General features: G+C 44.9%; 1 protein-coding gene across 3 annotated transcripts in view; it reads right to left on the bottom strand.

Annotated features, from left to right (window-relative positions):
* Window positions 1–320: 320 nt before the first annotated feature.
* The window catches only part of VPS39 (VPS39, HOPS complex subunit), a 51,285-nt gene continuing 36,505 nt past the window's right edge, over window positions 321–15,100 (bottom strand). For all 3 annotated transcript variants that reach the window (XM_008059447.1, XM_021712946.1, XM_021712949.1), the window contains 14 exons: window positions 11,030–11,172; window positions 9,212–9,355; window positions 8,631–8,772; window positions 8,417–8,503; window positions 8,051–8,124; window positions 7,610–7,708; window positions 6,880–6,997; window positions 6,285–6,413; window positions 5,520–5,622; window positions 4,942–4,987; window positions 3,878–4,027; window positions 3,582–3,716; window positions 3,249–3,340; window positions 321–2,384 (listed from right to left, as the gene is read on the bottom strand). In XM_008059447.1, the coding sequence (XP_008057638.1) occupies window positions 2,309–2,384; window positions 3,249–3,340; window positions 3,582–3,716; window positions 3,878–4,027; window positions 4,942–4,987; window positions 5,520–5,622; window positions 6,285–6,413; window positions 6,880–6,997; window positions 7,610–7,708; window positions 8,051–8,124; window positions 8,417–8,503; window positions 8,631–8,772; window positions 9,212–9,355; window positions 11,030–11,172 (1,538 nt within the window). In that variant the 3' untranslated portion in view covers window positions 321–2,308. The remainder of the gene's footprint in view (window positions 2,385–3,248; window positions 3,341–3,581; window positions 3,717–3,877; window positions 4,028–4,941; window positions 4,988–5,519; window positions 5,623–6,284; window positions 6,414–6,879; window positions 6,998–7,609; window positions 7,709–8,050; window positions 8,125–8,416; window positions 8,504–8,630; window positions 8,773–9,211; window positions 9,356–11,029; window positions 11,173–15,100) is intronic.

Below are 15,100 nucleotides of genomic sequence, written 5' to 3'. Positions count from 1 at the left end.
AGGACGAGGACTAGGCCTGTGTGAAGGGGAAATGCTCGGATCCTCCAGAGTTCCAGTGTGTCCAGTAGAACCCTGTGATGGGGGAATGTTCTGTATCTGTGATGCCAACATACCAGCCATGAGCCACACTCTCTGTACTGGAAGGCACAGCGGGTGAAACATACGCAATATAAAGTGTTACTTGTATACTGACCGTTTTTCTTAGTCACTAATTGGCTTAGAATAATTGGCTTTTTCTTCCCAATTCTTTGCTAAATTATTATCCTTTGCTGTTTTCATTACACTTCACAGGAATGGGGAAATAAGAGACCCAAATAAGCTTGGTTTCTTGTTTTATTAGGTTTATTATGAGGAGCAGTCAAGAATCTCATGAATCCTCATTGCACAGCTTTCATCTCCAGCTGTCTCCATACCTCTGTGGAGGGCGGAGAGTAGAGGGAAGGAAGAATGGAGTTTGGGAAAATGGGGTTGTGTATGTACACCAAGTGGGAAAGAAAACACACAATTTTTATTCTATTGCTTCAAACATAGTTTGTGAGAACAGAAAAGACAAGCACAGCAGACCATGAGGGCAGGGCTCACACGATGGGGCAAGTCCCTGCTGTGCAGCAGAGGGTGGCCTGGATCTTCCCTGCTGTTCCTGGAGGAAGTCAATATAGAAGGGACCATGGGCTGCACTGCTTCTTGTGGATGGGTATAGGCCATCGGGACAGAACTTTTCTCTCTCCACACACTGCTCCACGGAACTCTCATGAAGCACTGCCCGGTCTCACAACCAGAGCAGAACCTCCATGTCTGTGAATGGTGCCTATAGCACTCACTGTCTCTTCAGACCCCCAGGGAGCCTCATCTACTTGCCACCAGCAAGTTGGCCTGTCACACAGCACTGTGCCACTGTTTACAAGGGACCATGGCATGTGAAGGACAGGCCACTAAAACTGTCAGTGTTGGGCAGTGTCACCCAACCTCACTACCATTAAAGACACTGGGGCAACAAGACTTCAAGGCAGCAAAATCTCCAAGGAGGACAAAATGCAGGACCACTCTCCCCATGTCCACAGCCTCCAGAGGTGGAAACTCTAGCCTGCACACCTCTGGCAGGGTCCCTGCAGAGCTTAGCTGATTAGACAGTGAGTTATTTTTAAACCCACATGTCACTGTTCCTGCCTCCTGCGTCCTTTCTGTTGTCCCTGAACACCTCACAAGCACACCTGGCATCACATCGCTGTCAGCTATTGATCCGCTCATTCTCTGCATATAGCAGAGATCCACCTCCCTACATGATTCCGACGCAATCCTCCAACCACTGCAAAACAAAGCTGGGAACAATGGCCAGGCCAAGCTGTAAGGCAAGTGAATAAAACTGGCTGGAAAAAGGAAAGGTGCCCAAAATACTCTGCTTACAAACACTAAGCCAACCCGTGCGAGTAGCTTATGAGTGAAGAAGGAGTAGGTGCCTCTGTGGGGATGTGTGCCTAGATCACATACCTGGGCAGAGCTGGCCTACCCTCAGGAGCTGCGGTCATACTTGGCCCAAGGGGAGGTGCACAGACCCTGACCTAGGCAGAGAATGGTACTCTCCCAGGCATCTAGGCATGAAGTATACGGCCAGAAAAGATCTATTTACAACATACCTGACGATCAACCGTCAATGTATTCCTAGGAACTGAGACTTCCTCTTGCTTCTCATCTTATCTTGTTTAAATATTAGTCACTCTCACAGTTGAGAAGCAGGAAGGAAAGCCTGGGGAGGAGCAGTGGGGGAACTGATAAACTAGGAAAAAGAAAAGGAGACTGAAAACTAACAGGGGAGCAGGGGAGCTACTGGGGGACACAGGGCACAGCTACCATGGAGACACAACTGGCAGTACACAGAAAATGAGCCATTGGGTCTATGCGGTCATAGTTCTAGACAGCCACACTGAGGGGGTCTTTGTGAAGTTGTGCACTTATCTTAACAGAAAAACCCTAGATAAACAACTCCATGGTTACAAACACTCGCCTCAAGCAAGGTTCCTCATTCAGGTGACTGGTATGCAAAGGCAAGACGGTGCACCTCCTCCTGTCCAAGCAGGCACTGAATTCTCTGGACTTGCCCACAACATAATGGCATAAGGTATAACTAATCTCTTTTCCTATTAAAAAGCTGGCAATTTAGAGATGTTCCAGGACGCAAAGTAGCCAGCAGTGTCCAAATGGGGAGACACCTGGTGGAAGCAGCCCCAGATTCCTAAGGCCAGGTGCTCCTTCACCTCTCCAGGAGGGTCAAGCTGTCCATTTGCTGAATCCCGGGGATGTCATCCTGTCCTCAGGTATCAGCCGGGTTTACCTCTTTGGAACAAAAGTAGTGTACAACCACTCCATTGGGGTATCTTGCAAATGCACTGCAAGAAAGGAAAATGGCTTGGGAGTGAGGATTGCCTCTAAGATCCAACTTCTCTGGTAGTGGCACCTTCTTCAGAAGAGGCACCTACCAGTGAGCCATCCCAAGAGCAGCCCGTCCAACCCTCCAAGAATAGCCTGCCCTCAGAGTCTCTAGATTTTTATAGCTGCCATCCCTGTCAAATAACCGAAGAGGATGAGGATGAAGCGCACAGAGTTAGAGGGCACAGTAATATTTTTCATGAAGTCTTCAACACAAAACACATGGCAGATGGGCAGGTAGCATACAAGCCTGGGCTAAGCTGGCTCACTGAGAGCTGACAAGCTCATAAGAACAAGTTTCAGGCCAATTCCAACAAAGAACAGTTATGTTTTTCTAAAGAAAAGGATCCTCCCAGCTATACTTACAAAAGAACAAATCACTCTCCTTTGAAGGAAAGACACTGACTACAGTGTATGTATCTGAACATAGTATAAGCCTGGCTCAGGATTTTACTTAAGTCGTGAGGTAGCAGCTTGAAAGATCTTTTTCTTCCTTCAGAAGCTAATCCTTAAAAAATAAGAACTTTCTGCCCCCATACATCTTTTACACATCCACTGGCTACATCATCACTTCTAGTTACTGGAGGGGAAGAGCCCAATAGGCCCATGCCACGCATTTCAGGTCTTTATATTTTCAAAACTCACCACACCAGAGAGCAAAGACGGTTCTCTGAAGGTTTAAGAGCTAAAAGTAGTCCACACAGCCAGCAGTCATGTTTCCTCCTTGGTTAAAGGGCATAAATCCATCCCAAGCATTCCCCAACCCCCACCCTAAGGAACCCTCAACAGACCTCAGCTGTCACTCAGGTGTGGGGGAGGCTCACCTGTTCCCAATCTTCTTCTTACACACCATGCACACCTTCTCCTCTGTGATGATGCACTTTACCTGCTGGTGTAAAATCCGTTCTTCCTGGACCTGGAAGAACAGAGAACAAGGTCTGGCATGTAGAAACAGAAGGCAAAGGTTGGCACTATTCCTCTCAGCCTCCACAGATTCTTCTTGAAACACTGGCAACTAAATGTTAAGCTAGCTACTGAATCAGTTTGAGCTACACCGTGCAGGAACACAAAGTTCTGCCTCGGCTGAAATGAAACATGTGCACACTATCTCGTATACTTAAAAATAACAGCCACCCTAGAGTTTGGAAGGTCCATACCCTCAGGAACTCTGCATGGAGAAGGTTCTTGAGCACTTGATTGAACCGTTTCTTTTGTGCATTTTCTTCTAAGACCTTTTCCAGAAAGATGCGTATATCATTGATCTGAGTGTTTGCTGGCAGAAGATTGAGGGCCTAGGAATAGGAACAGAAATGGGACAGGGTGAGGTGGAGCAGGAGACCAAGGAAACATCTGAATCCTCAAAGTTCTCAGGCCCTGGTCCCTCTCTGCATTTCCTCTTCTCATTTGGTGCTTCCTGCAAATGTCCTCCACCTCCCCAAGAAGAACTGCTGACCTTGGTGGTATCCAGTTTGCTGTGGTGCAGTTCAAGGACCTGCAGGGCAGCTTGGAGGTTGGCTTGTGGCTCCAGCAGTTCCAGCTTGATTGGTCCCAGGCAGTGAATGCTGGGGGGTGACAGGTACATCCGGAGCAGGGACAGATATACCTGTCTCATACAGATACGAGCCATACACGTTAGGCTGGCAGCAACCCTCCCAGGTCCCCCCAGCAATGAGCCTAAAGATTAGAAGTGTTAGTGTATAGTAATAGCTGTCATGAAGCATTTAAAACTCATCACTTTCACCTTTTAAAATTTGGTAAAGTCAAACAGCCAACTGAAGATGTTAATTAAGGATCCTTTTTTCCCTGAGAGAAAAAACCAAATGCCTTGTATTTCTTTAGCATTATACCACTTACAAAATGTTAACACTGTAAAATAACTCAAAAAGATTCTTTCTTTCCTATGGCTTTGAAAGCTAAAACTATGTCTACATTTTGGCAGGTGGGCATTAACCCAAGATAAGATGATGCATATTCTAATAGTACTGATACCACAGGGTTCCTCAACCTCAGCACTCTTAACATTTTGGGCTGGATAATTTACTGTTGTTGGGGGTATCCCGTGCAGCATTTAGCATCATCTCTGGTTTTACCCTCAAGATTCTAGCAGCAAACCTACCCCAAGTAATGGCAAACAAAAATGTCTCTAGACATTGACAAATCAATGTGTATTCCAGACACAGTAGATCAGAACTTTCAGATGTTCCTTCTCAATAGTAGGCTGACCACATAACTTATTATACAAATCAGGCTTCTTGAAAGTAAACAGACAAGAGTGCTATTAATAACCACAGGGACAACCAAAGATATAAGGCAGAACTAGCACAGGCACATCAAGATGAATGGTTGCCTTGCCTCTCCCTCAATACTCACATGCAAAATCAATCAATGCCCTGACCCATGCCTTGTCTTACTTTGCAGTTCATACCAGTGCCACCTGTGACCACACCGGATGGGGTAGGGTATGCTAAAGGAGCAGAGAAATGCACACGTGATCCCTGGGCCAAGGCCACTACTCACATCTTTATTGCCGTCTTTGTTTTGGTCATAGTGTTTGTGGCAGTACCTGCAAGGGAGAAAGTGGTGAGAGCAGGCAAGGGGGCTGCAGCTACATTAGGAGCCATCTATGCAGCCTGCTTGAGCAGCCTGGTGGTAGCCAAAACCAGAGGCCAGGTTGGGAGACAATTCTCACTCCTGCAGTGTGGGGAGATGGCCTTCTTAGCTTTTTAGCTCTCTTGGGGCCTGCTTTTATTTTATTTATTTTTAAATTATTGAGTAAGGGGTCTCACTCTGTTATCCAGGCTGGAGTGCTGTGGCATGATCACAGCTCACTGTAGCTTCAACCTCCTGAGCTCAGGCAACCCTCTGCCTCAGCCTCTCTAGTAGTCAGGACTACAGGCGTGCACCACCATGCCTGGCTAATTGTTTTGATTTTTTTGTAGAGATAAGGTCTCGCTATGTTGCCTAGGCTGGTCTCAAACTCCAGGTCTCCAGCAATCCTCCCACCTCAGACTCCCAAAGTGCTGGGATTACAGGTATAAGCCACTGCACTCAGCCAAGGGCCTACTTTTAGACTCCTGAGGAGGGGGCCAACTTACTCCTCAGCCATTCTTGTATCCTTCAAGATGTGGACATAAATGAAGAGTGCTTGTTCGTGTTTCCCCATACGCCCCAACAGGAGAGCTCGTTCCTCTAAGAGGCCTAGAAGGAAAAAATTATGTAAGTAATTGTCACCACCCTTATGCAAGCACAAGGTCAGGGACTAAACTACTAGAGGAATGGACTTTGAGGCAACATAAAATGGAAGAAAATATTTTTATTGCCTGGGTTTTTTTTCCAAGGAGAAAATTTCTACAATTTTAAAAGGGGGGGACAGAGCTATATTAGGAAGTACTTTATTCCATCTTTCTTGTGAACACTTATAAACTGGGTAAGAACACTCATTCAACAGCCAAGGGCATAATAACCATTTACATCATGCTGGGCACTTCAGGTATGGGGAACAAACACCTGGTCTCAGCTCTCATGCAGCTAATACATCAGAGAAATATTTTTTACAGACAAATGATACCAGATTACAAAAATTGCTAAACAATGAACCTGGCCAAGAACATGTTCTGAAGCAGTAAACAGGTTGCAACCTGGCTGTCAATTAGCACATGGTCCACACCCAGAAGAGAGACTTCTCTCAGTCACAGTACAAAAGTGAGTTTTCAGAGGGGACAAAGCAGGCACACTGGCCTGAAACACCTGATTTTTCCCAGACCTAATTTTGCGGAGAGGCGGAGAACCAGAAAAGGAGCAGATCTGTTTTTGCATTACTTTCAGCTGAAGTGGCTTCTAGCCCTAAGTCAGATACTCACCATCAAAAGGAAAATCACAGATGAGTCGTCCTGGATCATAGTAGCTGGAAATCTCCAAGAACATGAGGAGCTTCTGCCGGTACTCTCCTAGTTCACCCTCTTCTTCTCCGGCAGGGACTAGAGTTTTGCCTTTAAGGGAAACCAAATGCAGCAATGTGGGGTCATCAAGAATAATGAAGGGCTGATTTAATGATGTTACCACATGATAAGAAAGGGCCTCCACAGTGGCTTCTAGGACTTCTTTAGCTCTTGGTCTCTACATGGCCCCAAAACATCAACTTAAGGTTAAAAAAACAAGCTGAATTGAGAAATACTCTGGTATAAAAACCTGTTCCTTATCAGCACATCTGTTACTGTGCAGACAGATGTGTTCCTTCTGCCCTCCCCTAGGGATAACTCTGAGTCACTCAGAGATGCCCGGACTCAGAAAAGAGTTCCCGAGTCTTGTGTGCCAGGCTCCCTGGCTCCTCTAAGGAACTTCCTGCACACCTGAGCAGACAACAGTGAGGCCTCCTTTCCCATACCACATATGATGCCCAGCTCTGTGCCTGCCTCTAAGGCCTGGAGGCAACCAGTTTCCTGTGAGTATTTGTACCTGCAGGGAAGGATAGGAGATATTCCTTCATCAGACCTTGCACCTTCTCACAGTACAGCTGGATCAGGCAGTTGTGGAACCGAGAGCCCGTCTCCTCCCAAACATGGATAATATGTTCCTGGGGCGAAATGTAGGTCTTTGTCACTGGTACCCTCCCCATTGTGACTTGGTCTCCCAGTCTCCCTCACATTTTTAAGGCCCAAAAGATCCCATCCAGATTATCCCCTCATCAAGCTGCAGAGATTCCCAAGGGATAGCTCTTCTAAAACCGCAGGAAAATTTCACAATGCACTCCAGCAATACCATTAATTGTTGCTCAATTTCCAGTCTAAACTCCTTTTATTAATTTTGTCCCATAATCATCCAAACTCTTCTATCAGCCCACGTAATTCCGCTTAAACATTTGTATTCTAGTACTTAAAACCTATGTGTTTGTCCTGTGGTCACAGTTGAGTTTGGTTGTACAAATGTGGCCTTAAAATCTTTTTCTGAAACACCATTCATTTATCCCTCTATACTTTACCTAAATGTAGTAGGTATCACTAAAGGAGCATTTCCAGCTTCGTCTACTAGGATCTTTTTCTTCAGAGGAAGCTGAAATAACCCTCTTCCTTACAGTTCTATGAATCCCCAAGTGACAAACCCCAAATCTAAAACGCCCAGTAACTGAGCCATGTAGTCCTAGATCCTAGGTTTATAGCTTTTAAGTGCAGACCAAACAGTATCTTACCAAGTAAGGAACGGCCAGACCTTTAAAATTCTCTATTAAGAAGCTGAGCACTCGATCGCGTGGCAGAGCCTCCACCTCTGGGAGATCTTCAGTAAATATCTGTCAGAACAAACCTGAGTTTCAGCAGCAGAACCACTCGACCGGAATTCCACCAAATACACACACATACAAGTGTAGAGATCAAACCGACAGACTTTTGGAGGGGAAGGATGTATAAGAAGGCATCTGTAGGCTGTCAGTGTGTCAGACTAAGCGGCAAGCGTCCTTGACACTTGCTCAAGGTTCTTTCTACCATTATACTGTTGTCTCATATGTCCCAGTCCACCCTTTCAAACACCAAGGAACTGCATGAATCTATCCTCCTCTCTACCCTCTGCTGTCCCAGGGACACTCAGGACCAACTGTAGTACCAGATAAATCCAAGGGACTCCCATAACCCACCTTCAGGCCATCTTCTGGGAAGTCTCTCAGCACCCATACTGAGTAGGAAAAAATCAAATGCAGATTTTCTGTGCCTAGAGAGAAAAGTAAGGCTTGTCAGCAGTTGAAGCCCATGGCACTGGGAAGGCAGGTGGGCAGGTCACCCCAGAAGTCATTTTCTAGACAAGACGGCTCTGCTCAAGCACCAGTCACTCAGCACTTGGCCCTATTGGGCTGGCTACATATCAAGGGGTTTGACCACTGAGGGACTTTAATGCCAACTGGAGAAACGCAGTTTAGTGAACACAAAGGAGGGAGGAACGTGATCAGCCAGAATCAGAAAGGGAGGGAGACCAAGAGCTTCCCCGCTTTCAAAGTCAGACTTACCCAGATGTTGCAGATACTGCACTGTCCTCTCGTGGCCTTTGAGAGGGGAGTTTGCTTTCTTGGACTGGTCCACCAGCACCTGCAGAGCTGGCCACAAAGCCCGAGGACAAGGTCATAAGCCTCTTCCTCTGGGGGAGACGTATTGCCCCTCAGCAGGTTTCTCCACCCATATACAGGAACCCCTCCCAGAGCCAGGAACGCCTCCTGCAGTCACCTTTCTCATGGAGTCCCTTCTTCTCATACAGGATGATCAGCTCACTGTACTTGTGAGCCTTCTTCAGCACATGCTCGCTCTCCTCGATGTGGCAGTGATTGTTCTCCAGGCGCAGCAAGGGGGCCACCAGGGCCACATTTGTCTGCAGGGGGAGCAGGACTTCAGCAGAAACTGGCTTCCTGGGGAGCCTCGCCCTTCCCTAGCCCAGGCCTGCTCACGCAAACAAGAGAAAGCAAGTAGCCCTTTTTCAGGATGGCAGGTAGTGGCTTTTAGAGTACTTATACCCTTTCAAATAAAATGTTTTAATATTCTGGAGAGGGGGAGAACAGGGAGATATCTTCCTTGAGGAAATACTGTCCCTGTTGGCCTTGTGGCACTAACCCCAATCTGACCAGAGAAGAGCCCACTGTATAATTCTGGGTTGACATCATGCCTTATCCTCTTAGTTCAAGAGACTCACAGATATCATATAAAGACTAAGTAGTTCCTAGCATTAAAGATTCTACTCTTACTAGTGGGAGTTCCCCCAGAGTTTGAGGACAATGGGGGCCTGTGGGCACCAGAGTGCTCAGATAACTCACATGGAGGTAGCACTTGAGCAGGGTAGTGTCAATGATTTGCAGGAGCTTCTTCTTGGACTTGATGGTGGGAGTGCCTTCCATGAGTGGGGAGGTGCTAGACTGGTGATCAGAGTCATTCAGTTTCTTTACCAATTGACTTCGTTTCTGCAAAGGTCAAAACTGTGGGGTCAAAGCCAGGATTAAGACTTCCTTTGTCACCTAAGCTACAGGTAACTGAATACTTCCAAATCAGCTCATGCTTATCAAGTTTGATCTCATACTAGCACTTAATTTTTATTAGGGATCAAAGTCATTGACTGCCAAATTGCCAGAGACAATAACAATATTATAATTATTTGTTGAATGATTACTACTCATCAGGCACTGTGCCAAGCACAGTCAGAGCTAAGTGAGCCTTCTCCAGCTTGTATACTTTAAACCTAAAACAAATGCAGGTATTACTATCCCCATTTTCCAAGTAAGGAACCCAAGGCACAGATGTTAGATACTTCCTAGGTAGCAGAGACAGGATTCAAACTGGAGCCTGATTCCAAAGTCCATGTTTTTTAAATTTTTTAAAAATCAACTTTATTGAGGTAAAATTTACATACAATAAATGTACTCTTTTAAAGTATACTGTTAGGTGCATTTTGATAGATGTATACATGCATGTAACCATCACCTACATGAAGGAACAGAACATTTCTATCACCTGAGAAAATTCCTTTATGCACTTTCCAAGCAATCCCACCCACCCCACCCACTGGTCTGCTTTCTCTCGCTGGAGGTTAGTTTCTGCCTATCCTAGAACTTCATCCAGCGAATACTCTCTCAGGTCTGGCAAAACCATAGTCTTGCTCTGCCACCTCTCTGGCACAGCACCAGAAGAAGGTGAAGAAGGCCAGGGAAGAATTTGTACTCACCTTCCTAAAGCTAAGACATGGGCAGCAGAGGGCCCTCCATAATGGCACAGGCTTTGGGAGACATTATGCCCAGGAATCTTTTTTACTCGACACAGGGCTGTGTAGGGTACAGGCAGGGGCAAGTGTGTATACTTCTTGCAGGCTGCCAGTCATAGCTGGATAGCCCTGGAGTCCTATGTCAAGGATGTGCCAAGGCAACCCATGTTTGACCAGACCTGCGTGCACTAACTGATCCAGAAGCAGGGAATAGAAAGTGGCATTACAATCTTTCCAGCAATACATTTCAGTGCCTACCCGAAGATACCTTACAAAGGCAGAACACTTAAGAGGAAAAATATTAATAAGTTCTGAATGCATGCACAGAAAATAAACAATGGTCTTCTGTGCCATAAATCTGGGATTAAGGGGCTTTAATGGAGATACTAGTTTTAGTGTTGGCTTTAAAATTTCACTATTCTGTCCTAATAGTAAATTGAAAGAAATTGAAATCTAATACCTCTGCAAAAAACATGTTAAGGAATATTTATGGAGGAGGAAGGTCTTTCCCAATATATGACTAAATTTTTAAAAAGCTGTGAAACAGAATAGACAGTTTGATATCCATTTGTATAAAGAAACCAATAAATAAATAAAGCTAATTCATAAATAAACATAAAGGTCTAGAAGAACAACATTAAAATGTTGGTTACTTACATTTTGGTATGTTTCCTGGTAACCATATGTGGCAAAAAACCCAGCTCAATGGTTCTGTTAAGTTGGGAGAAGCAGCAGAAAGAAACTATGCCCCACCCAGGCTTTTTATGCACTCACTTGTGGGATGCCTATGACATTATAGAAGGCCCTCAATCCCTGGTATAGACAAACAAGTACTAGAACTTCCATGTAAACTCTGGTGTATCCTCCATACTATACACACCTGCGTCAGGTAGTCAATCAGAGCTAAGTGAGCCTTCTCCAGTTCAGCCCCGGACAGCACAGGCAACGGATTAGGATACTGTAACTGCTTCCTGTAGTCTGTGGGCAGCAGGTCGGGGTACAGGCCCATCACGTGGGTGGGATCTACATGGAAGGTAAACATGATTCCTCAGGAAAGGAGCCCAGCAATTTAAGAATAAAATAAAACAAGACTATTACTTATAGCAAAATAAGTTCCAGACTAACTTTTTAAAAAAGGAATGACTCTAAGTTCATGAAAACTCAATAAGCTATATATACTTAGAATGTGAGCACTTTATATATCTTTCTTTCACTAAAATGTTAAGAAAATGGCATGACTTTATATTGCAAGACACAGACACATACACAGAATTAGAAATGAATATCTGTCAACTCTCTGAAAGTAGAGGATAAAAAATTTCCAAGGAAAAATGGTGACAGTGAAATGAAAAAGATCAAGAGACGTAACAAAAATTTTATAGGTCAAAAAGGAAAATTACTAAAAAAACAAAAATCAAAAAAACCCCCCAGAACAACAGGCTAGGAAACATATTTGCAGTATATATGGCACAAGAATAATATGTTGATTATATACAACAAATTCACAGAAATTAGTATTGAAATATAATATTTCATTTGAGAAATGGGTAAAAGAACAATTGAAAAGAATATAAATAAGTGGGAAAATATTCTGCTACATTAAGAATCAAAGTGGAGCCGGGCTCAGTGGCTCAGCCTATAATCCCGCGCCTTTGGGAGGCTGAGGTGAGTGGATTGCCTGAGCCCGCAGGTTCGAGACCAGCCTGGGCAGCGAGACCTCATCTCTACAATAAATCAAAAAATCAGCTGGGCGTGGTAGCGTGTGCCTGCAATTCTGGCTACTTGGAAGGCTGAGGCGGAAGGATCGCCAGAGCCCAGCAGGTCGAGGCTGCGGTGGCCGGGAGCGGCCACTGCACTCCAGTCTGGGTGACAGAGTGAGACTCCAACTCAAAAAAAAAAAAGAATCAAAGTGGTATACATTAAAAATATCAAGGAGGTGATTTCCATTACAGTATCCTCACAGATGTTTGTAACAGCAAAATGCTGTTACATCCCTCCACTGCCACTGAAGACTGGTTAAATAACACGTAGTACATCAATCCTGTGGAACACTGTGTTGTTTGTTGCCAACTGGCACTTAGCACCCATTTCTGTTCTTTTCAAGTGTTCTTTCCTGGCCACAGGGGCTATAAAACTGAAAACTACTTTTCTCAAACTTCCTGGTAGTCAGGGTTTTGGGTGAGAATGTGGTTCCACTAATGAGAAGCATGGGTGTGAGACTGGAAATTGAAGTGAGATAGAAGATTCCCTCTTTATACTGAGCTGCCAGCTCATGAGTGTTTGCAGGCAGACTCGGGGTTCCAGTGTCTAGTTCTCAGTTGTCCTTATCTAGAGGCACATGCCCACATGCAGCAGTCAACATCTCGTCACCAGCTCCATGGGAACAGAGGTTGCTGCAGGGCTTGGGGAATGGAAGCAGCAGCAACTTGCTGACCTCTGGATCACAGGGATGTGCCCAGGAAATCAGTGTGCAATAGCAGATCTGTCTTCTGTGCCTGCAACTCATCTACCCATTTGTGCGTATGTGGTAAAATACACACCACATAATATGTATTATTTTAACTACTGGTAAGTCTACAATTCAGTGACATTAAATAACATTCACATTGTTGTGCCACCGTCACTACCATCCACCTTCAGAACTTTTCCATCATCCCAAACTGATACTCTGTATCCAATAATCAACAATCACTCTCCACCCTCCCTCTAGCCCTCTACTCTATGTGTGGTCTCCATGAATTTGCCTCACCAGGTACCTCATATAAGTGGAATCACACAGTATTAGTCCTTCTGTGTCTGACTTGTTTCACTTAGCATAATGTCTTCAAGCTTCATTCATGTTGCAGCATATGCCAAAATTTCATTCATGTCTGAATAATATTATCAAAATTATTCATGTCTGAATAATATTCTATTGTATGCATATACCATAAGATGTGACATTTTATGTCCACCTAATTAGCAAAACAGTTATTTTTATACAATACCCCCCAGTGGTTGAAAATTGTGAAAACAAATCACTCTTGCACTGCTGCGGCAATGAATATTGCTACCTCAGTAAGGAACAAAGTACTTGAACCTACTAATCTTACTTCTAGAAATTTCTCCTAAGAAGATATCCCAAATGATGGGGGTGAGTCCCATAATATGTATGAAGAGATATATAAAGCATGGTTTGTAACAATATAACTTGAAATAATGCAGAATTCCTTTAGCAGAATAAAGTATATTTAACTCAAATAGTAAGAGTATTATGAAATTACAAATTATAACTAGGAAGACCACACAGCAACACAGAAAAATGCTATAACAATTTTAAACAACAAAAGCTATGAAACTGTGATCATAATTTTGTTAAAATATATACATGTAAAAAAAAGTTTGAATGAGGAAGAGATGAAATGAGAGTTAAGGTTGGATCTAAGTTTTTCTTTTCTTTTTTCTTTTTTTTTTTTTTGAGTTGGAGTCTCACTCTGTCGCCCAGACTGGAGTGCAGTGGCACGCTCCTGGCCACCACAGTCTTGACCTGCTGGGCTCCAGCAATCCTTCCGCCTCAGCCTTCCAAGTAGCCGGAACTACAGGCGCGCGCTACCACGCCCGGCTGATTTTTTGATTTACTGTAGAGATGAGGTCTCACCAAGTTGCCCAGGCAGGTCTTGAGCCCATGGGCTCAGGCAATCCACTCACCTCAGCCTCCCAAAGTGCGGGATTACAGGCTGAGCCACTGAGCCCGGCTGGATCTAAGTTTTTAAAGTTTTTTTCTTCACATTTTTACAAACTTTTTTTGTACTAGCATTACTTTATTTTCATTTTTTAAAAAAAGTGTCAGAGTGGGGTAGAGGAAGGTCACGTCCTTTCCATAATGTAAATGAGTTCTTGGCAAGCTGACCAGAAGACAAATCCTACAAAGGACCCACATTATCCCCAAGGCACCCGTGCCTGGCAACATATTTCTTTTTTCTTTTTTTTTGAGTTAAAGAGTCTCACTCTGTCGCCCAGACTGGAGTGCAGCGGCAGCTCCCGGCCACTGCAGCCTCGACCTGCTGGGCTCCAGCGGTCCTTCCGCCTCAGCCTTCCAAGTAGCTGAACTACAGGAGCGTGCTACCACACCTGGCTAATTATTTGATTTACTGTAGAGATGAGGTCTCGCCAAGTTGCGCAGGCGGGTCTCGAACCCGCGGGCTCAGGCAATCCAGTCACCTCAGCCTCCCAAAGCGTGGGATTACACGCTGAGCCACCGAGCCCGGCTCTGGCAACATATTTCTGCCCAGCCAGGGAGACCCTGTTTCTCAGGATCAGAGAATCATGATATGAAAAAAACCTTCCCAAGAAGGAACGGGTAGACAGGACGGCTAGCAGCTCTGCAGGGGAGGGCGGCATGGAAGCACAACTTGAGGGAAGAAGACAGCTGATGGGAAATCAAGTGAACACATGGCCTCGCTGAGGCCTCATTTGCCTCCTGCCCCCGAGGTTCATGTCTATAAACAAGGATCTAATTACATTGTTCTACTTAAAATGTGTTGCCATGTGAGGCCTATTAAACAAAGTCCAGCCTCCTCCATGGCATTCAAAGTCCTTTGAAATCTAGCTCTAACCTATCTTTCTTGGGTTACCTTCACACTGGCTCTGGTTTCACAGGTTCTCAGACATGGGATGTGAGTTCCCTGCCTCTAAGCCTTTCTTTATGCTCCACTTTCCTTCTCATTCCTCAGGGCCCGGTTCACCTCCTCTCTCCCTTACTCCTGGAAGACTTCCTCACTTCCCGATGCCCCTGGAGAACTTTTTCACAATTATCCTAATGGTTCACTGAGTGGTTTTATAGGTGAGTTCTCTGTGGACCTATAACGTCTTACTCATTCCTGAAGCCCAGGACCGAAGGAAGAGCTAGCAATGAGTACACCTGATTTGCCTTGGAGGCAATAGGTTCTAAGCCCAGGATTATGCCACATGT

This window comes from Carlito syrichta, unplaced genomic scaffold, assembly GCF_000164805.1.
Source record: "Carlito syrichta isolate Samal-C Ts95f unplaced genomic scaffold, Tarsius_syrichta-2.0.1 Scaffold91562, whole genome shotgun sequence".
Taxonomy (NCBI): Eukaryota; Metazoa; Chordata; class Mammalia; order Primates; family Tarsiidae; genus Carlito; species Carlito syrichta.
The sequence above is the reverse complement of the archived record's forward strand: the minus strand, read 5'-3'. Positions and strand labels throughout refer to the sequence as shown.